General features: G+C 36.1%; 1 protein-coding gene across 1 annotated transcript in view; it reads right to left on the minus strand.

Annotated features, from left to right (window-relative positions):
- LOC150110581 (uncharacterized) overlaps positions 1-21,222 on the minus strand; it is an 851,360-nt gene that overhangs the window by 421,896 nt on the left and 408,242 nt on the right. Inside the window, 3 exon segments of the mRNA XM_090402114.1 lie at positions 4,586-4,731; positions 9,746-9,996; positions 11,617-11,905. Coding sequence (XP_090258240.1) covers positions 4,586-4,731; positions 9,746-9,996; positions 11,617-11,905 — 686 coding nt within the window.

Genomic DNA, 21,222 nt, shown 5'->3' on the forward strand with positions numbered 1-21,222 from the left:
ACGTCTTGACTAGATGAAGAACCGCAGGTGTGTGAGGCCGAGGTATTAGAACTGTTGCACAAACTGAATAAGAATTCAGCAATAGTGACTGACGGAATATCATCACATGTGCTAAAAGAGTGTTCAGCTGAATCGGCCATTCCTTGAATGGCCGATTCAGCTGAATGTTTAATATGAGTCTCAGAATAGGGACGATTCCGCAAGAATGAAAGGAATGTATGGTAATTCCATTGCACAAGGGTGGTGCAAAGACCGATGTATCCAACTATCGACCAATTAGTATCTCAGGAGTGGTGGCGAAGAATTTGCAAAAATTGTTAGGGCTCGCATTCAGAAATGGGTTGACAGTGAATCTCTACTTTGCAATGAACAGCATGGGTTTACTAAGGGAAGGTAATGTTTTAGCAACTTGTTAATATTCTATAACAATGTTACCATTGAATTAGAAAAGGGGAATGGATACACCATGATACTTTGGGATTTTGCTAAGGCTTTCGACAGAATACAGCATGGCAGACTTTTGCATAAATTGGAGAAAATGGGTTTGGGTTACACAATATTAGCATGAATAAGAGGATGGCTGACTGAGAGATATCAAAAAGTGGTATGCGGGGAATCCGAGTCTGCAAAGGTTTAAGGTAACAAGTGATGTACCACAAGGGTCAGTGCTTGGCCCACTGTCATTCAATCTGTACATTAATGATATTGGGAAGCATTTGAAAAGCTACATGCAGTTATTTGCTGATGATGCAAATATAGGTAGGGTAATCAGGAATGCTGCTGATATGAAGTCTTTGCAGAATGATTTGAATAGGCTGGAATTGTGGGCATTGGAAAATGGATGTTAGTTCAATGTCAGTAAATGTAAAGTCATGCACGTCGGCATGATTAGATATCCAATGTTGTATTATATTGGTGAGATTAGGCTAGGGATCTTGCCTAATTAACGAATAGGAAGTTGAAGTTTAGGGGCCATGTGGCAAAGATTGCAAAGACAACTCAAACGATAATTGCAATGCTGAAAGGAACGTTCACTTGTAAAGATAAGGATGTTATTTTGCCTTTTTACAAGGCCTTGATGAGTCATCACTTGGACTATTGTAGCTAGGTCTGGTCTCCTTGTTTCCGTTGCGATTCTGATATACTGGAGAGAGTACAAAGGAGAGTGTTAAAAATGATATCAGGATTGTTGAATACTGATTATGAACACAGATTGACAATTTGTAGGTTGCAGACTTCTAGCAAACAGGAGAAAGAGGGGTGATATGATTGAGAGTTACAAACTTCTGAAAGGGTCACACAGGATTTCAATTTATGGAGGGTGGGGAAAGGACGAGAGGGCATCCTTGAAAACTGAGAATGAAGGCCGCCAAGAAGGGTGTGAGGGCTAGATTTTTATCACAGAGGGTGGTGCGTGATTGGAATGGATTGCTATTCGATGTTGTGAGTGCAAGCAGTGTGAATGAATTCAAGAATAAGTATGACAGCTGGTGTGTGTAGTATGTGGCCTCCCTCGATGATTCTCCACTCCCTGGAGGTCTCTCTTAATAATGATAAACATCGACTTACACTGCAGAATAAGTAGTACGCGCACTCAGAAAGTGAGGAAAAGAGAGAGAGAGAGCCAGTGAAGTCCGAGGACCGATATCGACAAACAAATATTTATAATATATTATAATTATTTATGTTATTTAATTCTATGTAATCCAGAAATACTGCTTTGAAGATAGCTGCACGTTCTGCGCGAAAACCATATTGGAATCCAATTTTGTCGTATCGGACAGGTGAATCGCGCGTGTGTGTCACCATTCGGCAGGGCGGAGATGGTGTCAAAAAATAAAAGAATAAAAAAAGAGCCCACTGCGCTCTTTCATTTTCAATGAAAGTGAGAATCCCTCTCGTGCAGGCGGTGCTATTTCGGGGCTGCATAAAAATAACTCAAAAAAACATAATATATATATATATATATATATATACAGTATATATGTATATATTAATTTATATTGATTTACTTAGTAACTAAAAAATCGTTTCGTAGAAAATAATTTGACATAGACAAGTACAATGCTATTCAGTGCGGCATCTTAGAAATGCTCAAGATCGCCGTGATATTCGTTCTTATCTCACTGAACATTTCACGTTCATTACCCTTTATTAGTAAAAGTGGTGGTAGCTACAAACCTCTCTTTTTACATTGATTCTCTTGCAATGATGAATTTTATCCCTAAAGGTTGTTCCTCTTTTATAAACACAAGTTTACAGCGTTCTGTTCGTTGCTCATCCACTTCACTGCTTCACACTCGTCCGTGCATCACTTTTGCCTTCCGAGAATGTTTACATTCCCTGCTGGTACATTTATCATCGCCATGCACTCAGGCTTGCTATGATGGTGGTCTTAACTGTAACTCTGTTACCAGTGCTTTCTTCCCAACTTATGCAGTTTAAAGAATTTTGATACCCGAAAGTATTGTTATTTTACAGGGAAATAATATAAGCGCATGAAATCGAATCCGCAATAAAATGTTTCAGAACGAGCAAGCAAACTCTGGTTTCCAGAATTAATCCGATGAGAGCATGTATCGATCTGATGGACATCTAATTATCTTACATTTACTATAACAGCACTATTTGCACACCTGTAAATTATATTTACTCTACCAGAACACACACACACACACACACACACACACACACACACACACACACACACACACACACACACACACACACACACACACACACACACACACACACACACACAGAGAGAGAGAGAGAGAGAGAGAGAATGTCGGAGTGAGTAACGGATTGGTCAGGCATATTGTATAATGAATACATTAAATATTGCTACTGCAGATAGCTTGTAGGTAACAGACGCGTCATCGCACAGCTAAGATGGATTAAATTACTGTAAGGCGATTTATTATACCGAATGACCTCCTTTAATCCTTCAAGATTAATGCATATCGCTGAAAAGAGATGAAGCGTAACCTACAGATCGCTTTTTTCCCCCTACAAAATAACAAGTTCTCATTTTTGACGAGAAAGTTTTTTACTCTAAGAAATTTCAGTGTAGTTCCAAATCTATTGCTACTATGCGCTGTTTATTAATTTTTTTGTAACCAAGAACTGTAAACACTGCAGAAAACTATTTTAGAGTTTATATCATGAATGCGCACTCTTCAGGATGGCGGTTATTGTGGGATAACTGATTTAATGTAATGATCAGTCAGCCTCAATACCGTGATGATCTCATCTCGGGAGAAATTTAGGTTCATTTTGTTAAAGAAATCCTCTCAAGATACAGGAGTAGGATAAGTTAAATGAAGCTCTATTAAATTGATTATGGGGACAGAGAAAGAGAGAGTGAAAGAAAGAAAGAGAGAGAGAGAGAGAAAGAAATAGTCTAAAACAAATCTTTCTTAGGTAGAAGTTACAATTACTTGAAGTTATGTGAATACTAAAAGGTAAACAATATGTAGCATATTTTAATGATTGAATGCATTACTTCATCACTAAGCATTAATATCTTCTTACATAACCCATATCTTAATAAATAAACATTAAATGTATTAATCTGAATAAGCTTTTCCGGAGAAGTATGATATTAGTATTTGCCAATCGGACTATGCTAATCATTCGTTAGATGTCATGATCTCGACTATCAAACAAGTTTTATTATAGTTTTTTTTTTAAAATCTTACTCCCACTTACGAAAGGGATTGTACATTATCTGGCTAGTGATTTTGTTTCTATTTATATTGATATTTTGGGATAACTCTACCATAACACACACACACACATTTTATTTAATACTTTTATATCTATATTTTTATATATTTTTAACATGATTCGGAAATCCTTTTTCATGTTCGGTACAGAGGCCAAACATGAAACTTTTTTTCAAGCCACTTCAGACCTCCAATAAGTGGAGTGGTGGTCTCATACCAGGAGATCAAATTTATCTTTCATCTACAAGGCAATCACAAACATCCATTCCATGGCGAGACTCGAACCTGTAGCCTTGGTTGGAGATACGTCAGTCGCAGTTTTTCGGAATGCTAACACTCCAGGTAACGAGACAAACCTTATCAAAACCATATGAGACAGGGTAACTCAACCTCAGTTTTTTTTTTTCTTAAGTTACAAAAGTTCTTCATCTTCTACACGAGATTCGAGCTTCGATATTTCTAGCCAAAACACATCATCGAAACCGAGTGAGCATCAAACCCATCTCGTTCACTCTGTTATCTAAATTAGTTTAAGGGTTTCAGTCATACCGTTTACAATACTTAAATCTGATTGGTTTCGTTTCATAAAAATAACACCAGTCATTTAGCACAGAACACACAAAAAAATACATTATTCAACAAGGCGAAAAACTTTAGATTTCAGAATTATTCTGATGATTGCATACCTTTTCTTGAAGCGCTTAACTAAGTTACATTCTGTAACAACTATTTGCGCAGTTGTAACGTAATTGTTATGAAAACAATCATAGTTACAACTGCAAAACAGTTGTAACGATATGAAAACAATTATCGTTTAACTATTTGCATGGTATAAAGATGAATCATATTTGACTTACTTTAGTCCTGCTAATATCTCTACAGCGGCATTGAAATTGCCGAGATTCCAGCACGACATAGCGACTCGTAGAATGCAAGAAAGTACTGCCTTCCGATCCTCATGCGTAGGTTGAGAAATGATGATATGAGTTACCCAGGAGCTAACCTGAAGAAGAAACAATCCGTTATTAAGGGAGGTCACTGCTACTACTTATCCAAAACAATTATTTCGATCAATATATGGCACTTTAATTGATCGATTCTATACATATGGTTGCTTCAAGTAGTTTGAAGTCTAAAATAACCTGATTCAAATGGACAAAATAATTCTAGTATTAGACATTATTGAAAAACGCATTTTTAAAATGCAGGACCTATATTAACGAAGATATGAATAGAGATCGGAAATGAATACTACTCTCTTCCTAAAAATATATTAGGAATTTAAACATTTTCTGGAAATAAGCAAACTAAGTATTTTAAAATAATAAAAGAAAGAGATAATTAGAAAACGCCATATTTTTTAAAAAATTAGATAGTTGCAGAGCGTAAATATTCAACACTATTATTTATTTTCCGAAATAATTTTTAATTTACATTCCAAATTCTAAACATGCCAAGATTTTTTTATCAGGTTAAGGGAGAGAGAGACCATTTTTTTTGATGAAACATTTATTAAAATCTTACCAAGATTGATTACATGATTTGCATTAAGAAGAAATGATTATTCGAAATGGCAACTCGAAAAAATGCCTCAAGGCAAAAAGAGTAATAACATGCTTTGCCATCAGTTCGTAGCTGCCTTCTATGCTCTGTTTAAAAGTTATGCGCCGTTATTAATCACACAAATATTTTGTCAGTTTATTAAAATAAAATGTGAGTTTGTAAAACATGAAATTCTGACGAATACATATGTTGATATGCTAGTCTTATTTCCTCCATTTATTATCGAAAGGTGTTTATATATAACTCCATTAAAAAAAATTCCGATCCCTGTTCTGAAAATTTTAAACTTTGCTTTCTTCATAATCTAAGATACAAACATCACGATTTTTAGAACGCTTCTGGAAATATTTTTCTATGAATGTTTATTTTAATTTGGAATAAATTTTAAATTGTTCTTTCATCGCAGATTAATCGACTATTTCATCTTGAGCATGCTCAATTTTTCTTTTATGTTGGCTGTATCGCCTTCGTGGCATCTGTTAACTCGACCAAGGAGTTTTGAACTTTCTGATGTATTTTTAAAAAGCCATACGAGGATCGATGCGGGTGTCGAGAAATTAGTGTTTACATAGATAAAAAGGGCGGAAGGGTCTCTCTCTCTCTCTCTCTCTCTCTCTCACACACACACACACACACACACGCATACACATCGCTTTCTTTTGTTTTATCCCTTCTGATAAGTATTTTTCCCTTTTCCTGCATCGTCGTATTACAGGCCTTATTAATGTCCCACATTCTAGAATCCGAAAGCAACTTGTCTGATTTTGTTGCTTTTATACGACATTTGATAAAAGAAAAAACTCTGTTTAATAAGTCTACCAACATAAGCACTTGAGATGTTTCTTGAAGGTGTTCGGAAATGCATATTATACACTCAGTGATCAAAATATAAGAGGCATCGTCATGCTAAATGGAATCCAACAGTAGAGGACCAATAATTTATGATATTTGACAGTACTGGCTATGAATAGGAAGTAGTGGGTTAGACTCTAGGAACCTGTATATGCGTTAAGTGTGCGAAGTAATGAACAAAGGTAATGACAAGGTAAATTAGAACGGAGATAACAGTTGGAGCAAGACAGAACTATCGTAATATCTGCGAAACCGTTTGCCATCCAAGTATCGCCATGCATAACATTATTCTACATATTCCGAGAATGGTATGAATAACAGAAATGTAAGTGAAAGTGGGAAATGTTACTACGTAAATTGCAATGGATGTACTACAATTAGTCACATGATTGCTGAGTAAAATCCGGGACTGGAAGTAAACGTTTATTTGAATGCACATTATGTGCGAGACATTGTCCTGAATGGAATGTAACATCAGACTACCACAACGCCAATACAACAAAAACAAGCGTCCATGGCTAAGATATTCGAAGGAACACTATCATTAGGTCGCATGGTGAGATGAACCTCGAGTCCTGATGGAAAAGAGTACAGCAGCAACAACACGAAAACTTGGACCTTCACTGACTCGCATTGTTACAATCTAGCATGCCAGGTTCACGTCTTCGTCCGAGGAATGCTTTGCTAATGCTCTTCTGGTTCAGTGATACCGGTTTAACAACGGCTGAATACAGCGGTCATATGAAATTTGAACATCGTTGCAGGCCAAATATACTTATTCATATTGACAGTTTACCCTATAGCAATTTGTGTGATATTCAATTTGTGTGATATTCGACAGATCTTGAATGAAATGGACACCCATGTCATTGGATTTCCCCTCCATTGAACATCTTCGGGACTGGGTAGGACAAAATGCTTGTGCCAGCATCTCCACCAGTAAATCTGATGATACTACAAGAATTCTGCAGTCCTTCGGAATAGGACACGTGAATGTATATTCAATACCTCGTGAAGTCCATTTCTTGAAGTACTGAGGAAGCTCTGAAAGCTCACAGTGGTGATTCAACTTTTAGTTAGACATCTTTGATAAATCAACCATTAAGTATATTCCACTGTTATTTTAATTTCAATTTGAAAGCAGAATGCTACATAACATTTCATAAACTAGCAATAATTTTTAAAATATGAAACATAAATTATTCATCAAAAATCTTGGTGCGCGATTGTTTTTGTTTTCACCAAGAAAATTGGTTTTGAGATATATATAGAGCCAATTTATCTAATCGCAGTATATTATTTGTACTTACAGGCGACCTTCAATACCCACAACAACCTGCTAAGACTGGTTTCATAACCATAATTTTTAGAATAAGGGAGTCTTATGCTTAAATATTTGTGTGTGTGTATATATAGGACGAAAAGGTTGCTACGCCGTATGAAACTATGGAGCTTACCTTCAGCTGAAAGGGCTTCGTCGAAATCAACCGAGCTACGGATGCACTCCACACGTTTGATATTAAGCATAACTATTATAGTAAGCGAAACTAGTACATTCATTACAGCTAATGATATTTTCAGTAATTATTACTTAATTATATTGATAACTACAATGAATCTGATTAGCAGTTATAGTGTTCACAGTGAGAAACAAATATGTGAGTCCAGAACTGTCACTAATAATGAATTGTGTAGCGAGTGAATATTGCCTCATATTTGTGCACGGGTAAAGAACAAGACTTCATATTAAAAAAAAAAACAGGGAATTTGGAAAATGAATTTTTAATTTTTATTATGTAATTATTATTATTATTATGATTATTAAGTATATTCTTAATGATGGAGAGAACTGGTTCTGTCCCATACAAAACACGAAGAATATTTATAAAAGCATTTCAACTGAAGCCGAGTTAGTCGCTTTCGGTGGCGCAGGGATCTTCTCCTGCAAAGAAAAACCAACCGAGAGACATATCAATGGGTAGACAGCAGATCTAGGAATAACTTGGCATTTTAATTCTGAGAGTATTTAAGAAACTAGGTTACATTAGACTCATACACAAAAGCCGAGATGAGAAGTAAATATTTCATCACCACTCCTCGTTGTCGCTGCGCCACCGATTACTATACTGCAGTATTATATACACATGTATTGATCACTCCGTAAAATTATTTATTTAGAACTATCTCTTGAAACAACTGCTGGAGGCACTGATTAGAAAGTGAGACATTCAGAAATGCCTAGCACATTTAGAGATATCGCACGAGAATCCAGTGCCATTTAGATAGACAACTCAAGATATGCCGGCGGTGATATAACTAAAGAATGACATTTCACGCTGATGGGTGTAGATGGATGATACATGAAATAATGAGCACAAAATAGATGATCATGTCACATTGAATAGTGTTTGTTCACTGACACTGGCATGATGTATTCTTTTTTTTTTCTTTTCTTTTCTCCATTCATAAAGCCAACAGGAAATAACCAATGTGGGAAAAAACAATTTTTTGTATGCAACTAAATGACAAAAACAGAAAACATTATTATTTTAAGGGATGCTCACGATGAGTGTGGGCAAAATATGTCGTCATGGTATGTCGCAAGGTTACGTATACACTACTTGGAAAGAAGCCAATGGACATCCCTCATGGGCAAGCTGCATCGCGCCACTTAACAAGTCACATGTTTGTAGCTGGTATAAATTGGAGGAATATGATGCTTCCAAGTCAATGCAAATTGTTGGCAAATTGGGCCATCCTAGATCAACATTCAGTGATACCATACTGAGATGGAAGCGAAGTGATCAACTGCAAGTGCTATCCACATTCACCAAAACTGACCATAGGGGTGATACGAAGGATAATATGTAAAAGCAGCTATTCTTCAACCGACACGTTGAATTTTGGGCATCGACTGGAACACGAATCTGCACAAAACATTCAGAACCGAGGCTCACAATATAGGTTTCCATGGTAGGACCTCAATATGAGCGCCCCACATTACCCAAACCTACATGCAGTGTCGTCTTCAGTAGTGCAAAGAGCGTGTACAGCGGGACGTGGAAACTCGGAAAGCTATTTCAAGGGCGAAGAATCACGCTCCACCATCTACTGAGCAGATGGTGTGGCTGTGGTGAATGTCTCTTATAAGAGTGCCCCCCAGCTATGAAATTCAGAGGTGACGAAGAACTAGTTGAGTTTCTATGATGATCTTTCAGTCAGGGTAGTAACATTTAAATATTTTGTTTGCTTAGATTCTAATGTTCTTTTTGTTCATTCGCCAGAGCATGAAACGCTTGCCCGATTCATTTCTTTAGGTGGCGAGGAACCTTTATAATGCTTTTTCAACTGACGGTGAGTTATATGGAAGTGATAAGAATTTCCTCTATATAAAAAAAAACTCGTATTGTTTTTACTCTAAAGGATCAAACCAGCCTGAAAACACGTGCGATTAACAGACAATATATTGGCTTGGTAACCTTAGGGTGCTTATGCCGTACACCCGTCCAACCAATCCCACTGCCGTTACATTATATCTTTAAATAATATCAGTAAACACTGCGTTACTGTTTAATACAAAACATATGGTAGCAAAAACGTACTTCATTGAATCTTTTGACAAGAGCCTGAACAGTTTCTTCCGATGTTTGTACAGATGGGGAGTGATGGGTCAGATCAACAGTCATCTGACGAACATAGTGGACTGGAGCAACTTTATAAAAGAGGTCATATTCTCTGTCGGTTAGCCGTAAGGCAACTTCTTCTGGGAAATGCAGAAGCCTTTGTAATTCTTCTAGTTCTTCTTTATAGACTGTCATGCATTCCAATCCTGGGAGAAGACACTTCCTGTATTCTAGTGGAAAGAAATATGGCAGTTAATATTAATAAATATATTTGAATTCGAAATTTGTATAGTTTCTAACGTTATCATTTGCTATTGCATCGATGAGCTATTATAACATATCCTGGAAATAAACACGCTGTAAAGAACACGATGTTTCTGTAATAAAGTGTATATGAAGTACAAAGGCCGTCATAAAAATGCTTCAAGATGCGATAATATGGTCCACCAATTAATTATTTCTGAATACTGGTAAATTGTAAGATCTAAAAAAAGTAATTCTAAATATAAATGAAATAAGTAATTGCGATATGGTTTATGTCCTGAAAAAAGGGGAAGGGTAGACCATCAATGAGATGGATGGATGGTGTGTGTGTGTATGTGGAGTGACTGATCTTCGGAGAGTTGAGGCCTCCAGAAAAGAAAACAACAGGACTACATGGCGAGGCCTGGTGTGGCATATCATCGAGCATCGGAGTGACCATACGGAATCTGTAGATGCTCATTGAACATATAGATAGATAGTAGTTCAGTTACGAAGAGCACAAGTACATAAATAAGAATTCTGCTGATGTGTAATTAATAGAAATATAAACCTATAGATTACTGGTAGCCCAAGAAGCTTATATAAATATGACTGCGAATACACGAAAAAGGAGCAACATGCAACAATCGTAAATTGTAACCGACTTTATCTTCTTCAAACTAATGACATTGGAAGGGTATGTGCTGTACTTAAGCTAATATGTTTTGTATTTTGCTTCTGTTTCGCAATTATTTGGAAATATGCACTGAATATTAAATTGTATTTGAATATTGTATGTTACTATGAAATTTGCGACATTTTTGGGTCAGATACCGTTAGCAATTCAGTTAAGAATTAAACAAATTATAAGTTCGGGCCCATTATAATGTAAAGGTATAAAGTATGAATTGTGGTAATTGGTAAGTTTACTAATTTGCCATTCTACATGGACTTCAATCTCCTTTGGAAGGCCAATAATAATAATAATTAGCAATTGGGCAACAAAATGAAATGACAAGTAATATATGGATATGAACGAGAAACTATTGTCTTCTATATATCCGGCATAACTTGGAATATTCGTAAATAAATTCTGAAATAATTCTGTAAAACTCCTCAGGCTTACAAATCATTTTGCTCAAATATGAATGTATGAGGAGTTTTTGTGGCTCGGTCGATTTCAACAATGGCTTTTACCTGGGATCGAATCCATTCTAGAAGAATGGGGACCATTCAGTTGAATAGCTGGTTTCATACAAGTGGAAGCGTTTTTGCCTCTCAGAAACTCACCTTTCTCGTCCGCAAAAACGCACGATGAAGCTTCTAGGAAAATACACGCATTTAACAGATATATCAAACCAGTGAAATAAGAGTTAATATTACTACAATGGATTTAGTTTCGAAAGTCTACATAGTAGATACAGTGAGAGAATAATCGTAAACAGATGATGAACCTATGAAAACCTGTATTCATTTTCAAATAATATTTTTATTATTGGAATAGACCTGTCCCTGAGTTAAAATTGAAATATATAAAGTTATATTTCAATTTTAGCTCAAGGTTTATACAATAATAATACTATTTAGAAAGTTCCTTCCGTTTCTACCTTTATCAAGATCCTGTTTCGTAGTAATAATATGATCCTCCAGGAAATGAGAATCAAGATCCTGCATTATTTCCCACAAGACCGTACTGATAGAATGTAGCGTTCCTTGTGACGGGGTAATAAAGGACCACTTGGTTCCTCTGAACTCCAACACCAGTCTGTCATGAGACCGTCCTCCTCCAGTCCTCCACTGTTGCAGATCAGAAGTAAATTGTGACTTGGCAGGAAGCAAGGTCTTACTGTCAAGAATCACAATGTGGTCTAAACCAATCCCTAGAAGACGAGTAGCCTGTAAAACAGTAAAAAAACTCACAGATTATCTACTAAGTATTGATGGTTTAATTAGATAGTAACAAATATCTATCTGAAAGAACTTATTTTTATATTATGCGATTAGATGACAAAATATACGAAGTATATTATGTTCCATAAGTCGTTTTCTACAGTATGCTAGTCTTCTGATTATTTTCACAAATCTCACTAGACATACGATATCATTTTTATTTTATTTATTTATTTATTTATTTCATTATTAACTCGACATATCACATTATTTTATGAATAACAAAAAAGTTATTTTTAAGAATAAAATATATTCTGTTTTAATAAGATATTTTCAACTCTACAGAGGTATAAATCCTAAGATTCATTGCATTAAATCAATATTTAATCAGCCTAAACAATCTCCAAAGATCACAAGTGTGCATTCCTTCACTTCCAACAACCACACACGTATGAAGAAGAGCGATTGCCTGAAAAAAATATTCCATCTCGACTAGCTTGTTTTCTTTTTCTGTCGAGCGCTAAAATCAAACAGAAATATCATTTCATAAATTTGCCGCTATCTATCATTTTTATAACATCGAAACGGTTCGCTTTTCGCCTATTAAAAGAAAAAAATCAATATTTAATTACCTTCTTTGATTGCTTGTGTGCGACACATCAACGAGTTTAAACCAATATTATTATCTGATACCTAAAATGTCCTTTTTTATATTTAATCATAGAAGTTTGTGATCCCTTTCCAGATAGTTGGAACAGCCTATTGAGAAATCTATTCGTAAAGCACATATTTACTTTACTTCAATGTTTTCACTAAAACATCACTTTATATTTACATCCGTGTGATAGCACTGTGAAGATACAAATTCACTGAGCAGTTCTAAGCTAAACTCATCATTCTTTCCACTAGAGTATTTTACTGCAATATACATATATATATAAATAGAGAGATAGAGAGAACTGAGACACTGGCTGTAACATGCTATGCTATAAAGTTTTCTGGTTTTTCTGTGGATTTGTCGGGTTGTCCAAGTATGAGATATTGCAATCAGACCAAAAACAGGCACACACACACACACACATATATATATATATATATCTTATTATTATTATTATTCCTTCCCTCCTCTTTTACCTTGCGGTGTCGAGGATTTTCTGTTCATTTAGCTCTATGCCTGTAGATACGTATGTTCACGGGCCGGTTTGCCTATTCTTGTGGAGGAAAAACCAGAGTTTTCGGGTGAACCCCCCCACCTCCTTTATCTGGTATCTTTCGACTAATAGTGAGTTAGTCCTCTAGATACTATATACAAGAAAGTAGATAAAGGTTCCTCACGTCACTGACGGGAATTTACCCCAGGTCTTTCCGACCAAAGGGCTTCTTCTATACTACTGAGCTACGGAAGCTCCACACTCATATATACAGTTGACATTTGAAGAATGCGGGGTTGAACTGCGCGTTCCCACTTATACGCGTTTTTTATTTATTTATTTTTTTTAATATATTGGAAAACTTTTTGGAGATTTGCGACAATTTAAAAACACTCGCAGACGAACCGCGTAGCCAAGAAATATCGAAACAATTAAGAAAAAGTTAGGTATGTCATGATTGCATAAAATATATGTAGATACTAGTCTATTTTATCATTTGCTACCAATCTAATATAAAAAATTGAAATTTATCAAACCTTACGCACATAAACACTGACAGACCGTAAATGGCCATTTGCAGTCGAGAGAAATGTAAACAAAACCTAAGGATGCAGTATTAAAACATAATTGCACAAAATTAACTCTTATTAATTAGTTAAATTAATTAATTTGCATGAAATAAAACTTTATAACGATTCATTCATTAGCGTATAGGCTAGGCTACCATAAAACAATCATATTGCTGCTTCTTCGTTATCAATACATGAATCGTTATATTTGTTAATAAATATGAAAAATTTATTTTTCACGTTATCTTTTCATTTTTGATGTATAGTGTTAGTAATACTTATAACATATACGGTGTTTTGTATCACATATGACAATATTCTGGATGGCCAAGTGGTTAGCGTATCCACTCTCCAGCTAAAAAGGCTGCGGGTTCGAATTCTCCGGTGGGCATGGATGTTTGTGATTATCTGTGAAAATAGTAGTGGTGTTGGACAGTAGATAGCGTTGGTGTAAATGCGATTGGTGGATGAAGTTGAGTGGTGGAGACGGAGAGTTGTAGAGTAGGTGCTCTTCCTCGATTGGATTCCCTGGAGGTGTCAAATAATAATAATATTAATAAATGCTGGCCTGGTTGGCCAACTAGTTAGTGTATCCGCTCTCCAGTCAAAAGGCTTTGGGTTCGAATCCAGTTGTGGGCATGGCGATTTCCTGTGGAAATACTAGTGGTGGTGGGCAGTAGATGGCGTTGATGAAGATGATGATGGTGGTAGTTGCGGTTTGCTGTAGTTGGTGGATTGAGTAGTGAAGATGGAGAGTTGATATTATACCTAATAATATTGTAGGTACTGACACACAGACTATTCATCTTGTAAACAGACCACGTAAACTTACGATATCGATAAATACAGTAAACGTATTTTCACTTCCTTATGATTTTCTTTAATAACCTTTTCTTTTCTCTAGCTTACTTTATTGTTAGAATATAGCATATAACCGTACATACAATACAAAATATGTGTTAATCAATTGTTTATGTAAGGTAATGCTTCTGGTCAACAGTAGGCTATTAGTAGTTAAGTTTTTGGGGAGTTTTTCGAACAACGCGGGGAATCTGCGCCCCTAACCCCCGCGTTATTCAAGGGTCACCTGTATAATTTTTATTTTTCTAAACTGCGCAATGCTAGATAGAATTTAATCAAAGCGAACTTCTTTGACACATTTAATTCTTTTTCTTTTGTAAAACTAAATAATATCCTTATTTAGCGACGATCGGGACATTATATGATCAAAAGAATTTGCAATAATACAAATTAAGATTAGCATCCTCCATATACCAATTAAAGTTAGTATTGTGAATTTTAATATATATATTTTTGAGAGAAATGTTATATTTTAACATAAACATACAAAAATATAAAATGTGTTTCCTGGGAGATGATAATCAAACAAAACTACACTGAAAATTCAAAAGCAAAGATATTTCTGAGCAACATTTCATAATCTAGCACGAAAATATAACAGTCCAAGAGGGCGGGGGGGAATTTATTGCTCTTCTTTATAATGATTGCTAGGTATATTTTAAAAATAGTATATAGGATGCTCCAAAATATGGATTTATTAGAAATAGCCTAACATGTTTCAATTCGTTTAATTGTACATTATCGCAGTTGCAATGGCAAATTTAGTTCTCAGAAATAGTCTTTCAACGTGAACGTTACTGCCTATTTATTGATCAAGAGCAAACGTATTTACAGACATAAAGTATGCCACTGGCAAATCGGGAAAGTGGGTGACAAATAAATAGGTTTAAATTAGAGTAGGGCTATGCAAGATGAGATGAAGAGAAGCAATTCTTAGTATACCAAAGAACATTTATTTCATATCAGAATATTAAATTCTCAGTTGGACTATCTGAATTCATTACATAAATATATTTATGGTACTTGAAATTGACTGTGCTAGCAAGTATGATAGGGCAGTAACATAATCACTGTCCTACCGTCAGCTACTTATGACAGAATAATAACTGAGCAAGCCAAAAGGAATAAAAATAAAGTGATCGTTTAGTTTTTATGTTTTAGAGAATTTTCTTTAACATAATATACATTAATATACATAAATAGACATTAACAGGACTTAGCCGTATAATTAATGGTTAAAAAATAGGAGACTTCAAAATTAAATGCTTCTTGTTTCCCAGGACTGAGTTAGAATTTTGATTTTGCTAAGGAACCCATTGTCCTTTATGTGGTACGGTGACACCTTTTGTGGTAAAATTCAACAGTGTTTTAATGAGAATAATCCTATAAAAAAAGGAAAACAAATGATACCTCAGGACCTATTACGATTACGATGCCATAACAGCGCTTCATGGCGAAATGTAACATTTCTTGATGAAACGATGTACAAATTCATCTGACATTCATGCGCACTGCAAAGTAATTCTGGAGCGACGACAACTCAAAATCCTTCGTTGTGTAGCAGCACAAATACCTGATACAAAATGAAACAAAGCAACAAAAATGTCTTTGGAAAATGTTGTCGCCAAAGTTTTCACGATTAAAGCGTGTTGTTGTTGTTGTTGGTGGTGGTGGTAATGGGGGGGGAGTAGGGCTTCCGTAACTCACTAAGAGAGGTAAGTTTGGCAAAACAAACTGACAAAATTGCATCAAAACCATAAAAAGACAATTTTTTTAAAAATTATTTCCTTATATATTTTCTTAAGGAGAAACCAAATAGTGCCTGCTTTTCGTATCAGATATTTGTGCTGTGACACACAATGAAGGATTTTTGGACACTATTCAGAATCTCTTTGTAATAAATGCGCTTTTAACTATTTTTTATTAAACGGGAAAGAAAACAGAAAAAAATTTTGATTTCTGCTTTCTAAATATGGGTTACAAGTAAATTGTAGAATTATTCGCTTTTTTATTACAAAGAGATGCTGAATAGTGTACAAATTCCAAAAAAAAAACTCCTAAACAATAAGAAATAACAAAATAATTATTGGTGTTTTGAAAGACACAATATGACTACACTGCTCGGAAAGAAGTTAACGGACACCATAGTGGGAGGAACAAAAATCTATGGCGCCCACCTTAATAAGATATAGGACCTCTTTAGCTGTGATGACTGTAACAATCCTACAGGGCATACTTTCCACAAGCGTACGATAGGGGGTCAAGGGAATTTTGGACCATTCTTCTTGTAGGCCTGGTACTGGGTTGTTGTGGGGCGTACGTCCTTTGACCTCACCCGACGTTCCAGTTCATCTCACAAATGTTCAATAGGGTTGAGATAATGGCTCTGTGGAGATCAGGGAAGTGTGGTAACGTTCATATCCACAAACCACACAGTACATATGTCAGCAGCCTTACCGTGCATTGTTTTGCTGAACGTAACAAAGGTCGGTTCCGTAGAAACGACACAAACTAGGAAGCATTGCATTGTCCAGAATGCTCAGATACCTCTCGGAATTCAATGTTAATGGCACCACAAACAGAGGTCCAAGGCTAAACCAGGAAAAACAGGATTATATCATTACACCGCAACCTCCGAATTTCATAGTTTGGGTTACACACTCTAGTAAGAGACGTTCATCAAGCATCCGCCACACCTATACCCGTCCATCTGGTAGGTAGAGGGTGTAACTTGATTTGTCTCTCTATAACACATCTTTCCGAGCTTCCACGTCTCTTTGCACCACCGAAGATGACGCTGCATGTGAATTCAGGTAATGTTGGGTTTGTAAATTGCGGTCCTACCATGGAAACCCATGTTGTGAATCTCGATGCCGAATGATTTTGTGCAGATTCGTGTTCCAGTTGATGCTGGAACTCCGCAGTCAAAGTGTCGTTCGAAGAATGATACTTACATATTAATCTTCGCAACATCCTATGGTGATGTTCTGTGAGTGTGATGGGTCGTCCACTGCGGGTAGCACTTGCAATTATTTCCCTGGGCTTCCATCTCAGTATGGTTTCACTGACTGCCGACCTGGGTTTGCCCAATTTGCCGAGCAGATAAGTTTGCAGCATGGCATCCTGTTACAATGCCTCTTTCCGACTCCGTCAGTTTTTTACCCGAACAGAGTTGCAATGACATCATATTTCGCCAGTTTATACCAGCTACAAACATGTGACTCGTTACACGGCACGATGCACCTTGCCAATGAAGGGGGGGGGGAGTATGTCCGTTCACTTCTTTCCAAGCAGCATATTCATATGTAGTATAATGGCGGCATCAACACAAGCCCATAGTCATTTTATCATTGGTAACATCACCAATAAAATTCTTTATCATTGGTAACATCAATAAAACTCTTAATGCAATTAAGTACGACCCACGACTTACTCAACCGATCTAACAAGCACCTCATTTTGTTAACTGAAGCGAGTCATCATTTGAATTATGCTAACAACTATGGTATCACTTCTTAATTACTGATTCATTCAATTTAGGATTTCTCTATCGTATTTCTGAAGAGGAACTTCTAGTTTTGTTCGCACGAAGTTCATTTGACATTCATAGTGACAAATTGGATTGTTAACTTCGTTGGTTGATTTTTAAAATAATAGTGGATTGAAGATTATTAATATTTCATTCGTAAAACCAAAGATCTCGACACAGCTATGTTGAAAGAAAGCCAATAATTACAAACTTTTCCTGTTTTATTAACACCAGACGAAGTCCGCAACAACACTGCGTACAAAATTGTTTCTTTTTCAGTAATGAATGCTTTTGTTTTCAGATAACTAAGGGATCACGAAAATCAGAAATATTAAATCAGTTAGTATGCTTTACAAATAACGTTAATTTAATGTGTACAAGGAAATTAAAAGGAGAATAAATGAACATTGTACATATTTATAAACGTACTAGAAATGTAATCTAATATGCCAACGGAAAAACAATGATTGAGGGAGCTTTGTTTATGTGACACAACACATTCACGGAACTCAAAATAGCACGCATTTATTTCTTTGCATTTCTTATTTGCGAGAATATAACTTGACTGAGTAATTGGTTCAAAACCATCGATAAATTAATAGAAGATGTTAGCAGGCATTTTTAAAATTCCGAAGGCAAATCTTTTATGAATTAATTAGTGACGAAATTCTCTGTTTGCGGTATGGTTGGTATTATAGCCGAAAGAACGAAGACAATGAAATCAGTGCGTGGTCAGTTATTCACATTTGACGTCCATCGACGCCGTATGGCCACTTTTGCACAACACCACAGGGCTTCGGAATTGAACTTCTTGCTGAAAGAAGTGGTTAGGTCTTAGATGCTGTTCCACACTGAATTAATAAGGCAATCAAACATCCACGGCCGTGATGGGATTCGAACCCCAGCTTTTTAGTTGGAAAGCTGACTCATGTACACCCAGTCAAACAGGCCGCAGGCAAAGGTGTTATGTCTGTTAATTGCGTATGCTCTACTGGTCAGTTTGTCTGCTTTGCGGGTGGGGAAAGAACTGAAATATCTGGATCACCACCTTGCGCCTTCCCGATGAGATCAATAACCTAATGTAATACTAAAGATTGTGTTGTCTCCTGTAAAGATGGGATTCTGCTGACCATCGTGACATTGATGGTCAGCAGAGACTTGACAGTGAAACAAGCGGGAACCATTGATACTCAATAATTATTCCTGCATCATTATAAGAGGATTTAGGATACAAATTTCAAGATCTGTGATGAAAATCTATTCGGAAAACACACATGCCCAATTGATTTTGAATGTTATTCTGCTATTTCAGACCCTTCCTCTTCTCCTCAAACAAATTTCTTTGATTAAAAAACGATTAAAAACCTGCATAAGATTCAATCAAGTCATTTAAGTAACCCAATTCAACACAAGCGTTAAGTTTTATTGGCTAAAACTAAAGCGAGGATGTTCCATACTCCACCTTGATCGACAAATGGACTCTTTTTTTTTCTCTTCGTTAATGAAAATTATGAAATCCTTTCTAATATAAGTTTCTATTAATATTTGGAGAAAAGACTCAGTATTTCCACCCCTTTAGGGCTATCATTACAGTTACGCAACTTTTGCCAATTGGAATGAACCAAGTTATTGGTTCTTCTAAGGAATTTCCTTTAAGGTCACGAAGGGAGCACGTTATTAGCGACCTGATTGAATTTTTGCTGTTCCCTTACATTTATCAACTTTCAATTTTTAGAACTTTGAACAAATCGAAATTTTAGGAAATCGCACGAGTCAAAAGCCTCTTCAGGCCTCCAATAAGTTCTGTTTGGTCGTTAGAAGAGCAGGTTTTCGCATATCTACATCTTAGCTCACCCACGCTATTAATGTACTACAAATTTACATTTTTCTGTCGTTGACTTTATTCACATTTGAAACAAATTCAACCGCTTTACGGTCGACTAGCGTGCTCGTATTTGAACCAAATTGAGCCTCTCTCAAGAATGAGTCAAGAACGATGTCACGAAGTTCGTGACATCATTAACGGAGGGTGCTCCAACTGCTGAATTTTCAGCTATTCAATAAGCCGAACACTCAGTATGTACTGAATTAATTCAAAATAATTCAGCTTTATCTCAGTAGCGCAGACGGTTTCCAGGTTGCCTTTGGTGTGAAAGGATCGAAGTTCGAATCCTGTCTAGAGCTAGAATAAACCTTTATAAGGGATCTTCGTTTGAATTTGAGTTAGACGGTCTCATCCGGAAGTGTGTTCAGGCCTAAGCCTAGCACCCTATTCCATCGGAAGAGGGTGCTAGGCTTAGGCCTGAACACACCGTTGTTTCATCCCCTCTCCTGGAGACGGTGAAAATGTTCATTCCCATTCTTCAGTCTATGCTCCTTTGAGTGCTTGCAAATTTTGAGCTTTTTTTGCCCAAACTCGAAAGAAATTTAATACTCTTCAATTCTTCACGTTTTGAACTTAAACACAGTTCAACATAAATAACCCATCGTCGAATTAGAGATATTTTTAATCCGTTTACTTATAACTGCGAATGAACTTAGATAAAATCTGCCAAGTATGAAAGTACACAAGACTCGGGCGAGGCAGTTCTGTTTCGTTGACTGCAGAAGGGCAAAACGTTATTTCGTTACTTTGTAACGCGTAAAATAGGCAAACGGGTCCCTTGAAACACGCTGCTACAGTCAAAAATACATACTTAATCCCTCATTTATATACATACTCAATCAACCAGTCCTAAGTGGCGGTCGGGGATCGGGGGGGGGACCCCAATGAATAATAATTAAAAAAAAACGGGTAAAAATAATGTGTTGTAGAGGTTAGAATACAGTGATATTTTAGATTAACATTATAAAGAAATCTTGTCTCTGTTTTGTTAAAAGCAAGTCCTGTTTATCAAACTCATTTATGTTTTGCAATATTGTTACTACTACGATGGAAAATGACTTCTCTTTTGGTATAGATTTTAATTCCCATTCACAGTTTTTCTGTCTACATTGCTACGTTACTTTGAAGATATAATAATCTATCTTAGGGAAATCGTTCTCGCAATTTAATATTAAGGTTTAAAAATGTTCATTTCGGTTTTAAGGTTTTTCGATCCGAACTATTTTCGTTCTTGTATAATCTCATTTTACTATCATATGTATTCTTTCATTTTGTGAGGAATGCCCACCCTCAATTTTCATCCAGTGTCTCCGGTTGCATACATTCAT

The sequence above is a fragment of the Typopeltis vanoorti genome, chromosome 1 (assembly GCF_054136105.1).
Source record: "Typopeltis vanoorti isolate ZY-2024b chromosome 1, IOZ_Tvanoo_1.0, whole genome shotgun sequence".
Classification (NCBI taxonomy): Eukaryota; Metazoa; Arthropoda; class Arachnida; order Uropygi; family Thelyphonidae; genus Typopeltis; species Typopeltis vanoorti.